Source organism: Melanaphis sacchari, unplaced genomic scaffold, assembly GCF_002803265.2.
Source record: "Melanaphis sacchari strain LSU unplaced genomic scaffold, SCAv2.0 Contig312_pilon_pilon, whole genome shotgun sequence".
Lineage (NCBI taxonomy): Eukaryota > Metazoa > Arthropoda > Insecta > Hemiptera > Aphididae > Melanaphis > Melanaphis sacchari.
In genome coordinates, this window is record NW_020271186.1 from 24,408 (window position 1) to 27,481 (window position 3,074).

A 3,074-nucleotide genomic window follows, 5' to 3' on the forward strand; every position below is an offset into this window, starting at 1 on the left:
CGCAGATTATACTTAGGTGTATTTGTGCCGAGACTGCTTTACGGGGCTGCGGTGTGGGGTGAAACCGTCGGCGATCGGATGATGAAACGTCTGCTGCTAGGAGCCCAGAGGGGTGCGCTTTTGGCGGTAACGGGGGCATATCGTACCACGAGTACGGATGCTCTGCCTGTGCTGGCGGGAGTTCTCCCTCTGGACCTGGCCGCGAGACAATGGGGCCGTTTGGCTAGGAGTAGGAGATTAGGGCTCGGGAGGGAGCATATGGACAGGGTAGAGGAGGAAGGTCTTGCAGAGTGGCAAGCACGGTGGGAGGCTAGTGAGAAGGGTAGACTCACATATAGCTACTTCCCATGCGTGAAAGAAAGGTTGAAGTGTAGCTGGGTGGAGGTGGACCATGAGTCCTCCCAGTTCCTAACGGGACATGGGGGATTCAGGTCCTATCTCCTACGCCAGCGGTTCTCAACCTGTGGTACGCGTACCACTAGTGGTACGCGGAGAGCTCATAGGTGGTACGCGAAGAAAATCTTCCTTTATAAAAAAAATTGGTACGAATTATTATTAACATTAAATATTATTTGGTTTATTTAATGTTTATTTGATGGTGTGGAGGTCGTTTGTAATCGTAGCAATTAAGATAACGATATTCTCATTAATATAGTATAAAATTTATATTATAAATCGATAAACTTTATTGGATAAGCCCGACAAAGCGTATTCTTATTTCACAATTATGTGTTTTTACCTTAGTTTCGTGAGTTCCTTAAGTTTATTCACGAGTGGCATACGCGTTGTTTGCATCAAGTGTATTTTATATTAAAATTTTATATTTTTATGTAGTTTTTTCGTACTTTTTTTTGATATAAAATTTAGTAAAATGAAAAGATTTTTAGAAAGCGAAAGCACAAATACTAAAAAACAGAAAACACAGGCGAATCGTAAATATGACGATAGTTACTTACAATTTGGATTCGTTGTAAAATTTGGTTCTGAAAATTCTACTCCGTTACCTCAATGTGTAATTTGTCAAGAAACACTTTCAAATCAAAGCATGAAGCCATCGCTACTTAAGCGCCACCAATTATCGAAGCATCCAGAAACAGAAAATAATCCCATTGAATTTTTTCAGAGAAAATTAACTGCATTCCGAAAGGAATCGAAATGCATGTCTAGTTTTACAAACTTTAATGAAAATATCGTTAAAGCATCTTATTTAGCGAGTTTAATTATTGCTAAAAATGGAAAACCACACACAATTGGGGAAACACTAGTGTTGCCAGCAGCAAAAGAAATCGTGCGATGTGTTCTTGGAGACAAGGCTGCAAAAGAGATTGAAAAAGTGTCACTTTCAAACGATACTGTCAAAAGAAGAATTGATGACATGTCGTCAAATATAAAAAATAAATTATTGCTTTATTTGAAAGATTGTAATTTCTTTGCTCTACAAATTGATGAGAGTACTGATATTACTAACATGGCTCAATTAATGGTATTTATACGTTTTGATCGCAATGATGAAATTATTGAAGAGTTTTTGTTTTGTAAGCCTTTACAAACCCACACAACATCTGAAATTATTTTTACCACCATTAATGAATATTTGATTGAAATAAATCTGCCGTGGAGTAAATGTGTGGGTTTTTGTTCTGATGGAGCAAGGGCAATGACTGGAAGGCTGAGCGGAGTTGCAACAAGAATAAAAAAAGTTGCCCCATTATGTAAAACTATGCATTGCATGATTCACCGGCAAGCATTAGCATCTAAAAACATGCCTAAAAGTTTAAAATTAGTTCTTGATAGTGCTGTAAAAATCGTAAATCTAATCAAAGCCAGACCTCTCAATTCAAGACTATTCACAGTATTATGTAATGAAATGGGCAGTACTCATAAATCCCTTCTTCTCCACACAGAGGTAAGGTGGCTTTCACGAGGAAAAGTCCTCACCAGGCTATTCGAGCTAAGGTCAGAAATTTTATTACTTCTGACTGATATTGATGAAGAAAAGTCCAAATTGTTTTGTGATGACGAATGGCTGTCAAGACTAGCTTACATGGCTGACATATTTGATCGTTTAAATATTTTAAATTTAAGTCTGCAAGGTTCAAACACAAACATGTTTTATGCTAGTGATAAAGTTAATGCATTTGTGAGAAAATTGGATTTATTTATTTCTCAAGTATCTAAGAATGATCTTTCAGCATTCGAGACACTAAACACATTTTGGAAAAAAAACGAAATTCAGCCAAATTCAAATATAATTACAGACATTTCGGAACACCTGCAATTACTAAAATCCAATATTTTACAATATTTTCCAGAGGATAACTCAGAAATGAAATGGATCATAAACCCTTTCGAAGATGATTATATTAAAAACATTCCAGAAGGTATTTTGGCAAAAGAATTATTTATTGACTTAACCAGTGACTCTACCCTAAAAACCGCTTTCAAAACCAAAAATATCACTAATTTTTGGCTGGACGTGAAACAAGAACACTCGGCATTGTCCACACAAGCTTTACAGTTTCTAATCCCTTTTGTATCAACATATCTGTGTGAAAATACATTTTCTCACTAATTTTACACAAAAAATAAATATAGAAGTAGATTAAACGTAGAAAATAATTTAAGACTTCAAGTTAGCAATTTGGAGCCCGATATTGACGTCATTGTCCGTTCAAAACAACAGCAATCGTCTCATTGAAATAAAAAGTAAACCATAATAATTATAATAATTTTACATATTTAATTTTTTTTTATATTTTTAAGTTTTTTTCTTTCTGTGCATTACTCAATTAAATACTTTATTTTTTATTATATATTTATATATTTTATATTATCTCATTTTGTAATTCCTAATGAAATAAAATTCTATACATACATATAACATAAACGTATACATTATTAATAAGCAAAAAAAAAAATGGTCAGGTGGTACGTAAAAATTTTCAAATTGTGTAAATGGTACGTGACTATAAAAAGGTTGAGAACCGCTGTCCTACGCTTCTCTAAGTCAGAGACCGACGAATGTCAGCTGTGCGGAAGCTCGGATACGATGGAACACGTCGTCTTCGAGTGCG

At 35.2% G+C, this 3,074-nt stretch overlaps 1 protein-coding gene across 1 annotated transcript; it reads left to right on the forward strand.

Annotated features, from left to right (window-relative positions):
- Positions 1-81: 81 nt before the first annotated feature.
- Positions 82-2,572, forward strand: LOC112596249 (zinc finger BED domain-containing protein 5-like). The gene is made up of 3 exons (XM_025341765.1): positions 82-362; positions 868-2,170; positions 2,315-2,572. Exons 1-3 carry the CDS (start codon positions 82-84, stop codon positions 2,570-2,572), a joined length of 1,842 nt encoding a protein of 613 aa, XP_025197550.1.
- The last annotated feature ends 502 nt before the right edge of the window (positions 2,573-3,074 follow it).

Coding starts and splice junctions, on each gene's coding strand:
- LOC112596249 (XM_025341765.1), top strand. CDS start 82: ATGAAACGTCTGCTGCTAGGAGCCCAGAGGGGTGCGCTTTTGGCGGTA. Junction 363..867: donor TTCCCATGCGTGAAAGAAAG/GTTGAAGTGTAG, acceptor TATAAAATTTAG/TAAAATGAAAAGATTTTTAG. Junction 2,171..2,314: donor TGGATTTATTTATTTCTCAA/GTATCTAAGAAT, acceptor TATTTTCCAGAG/GATAACTCAGAAATGAAATG.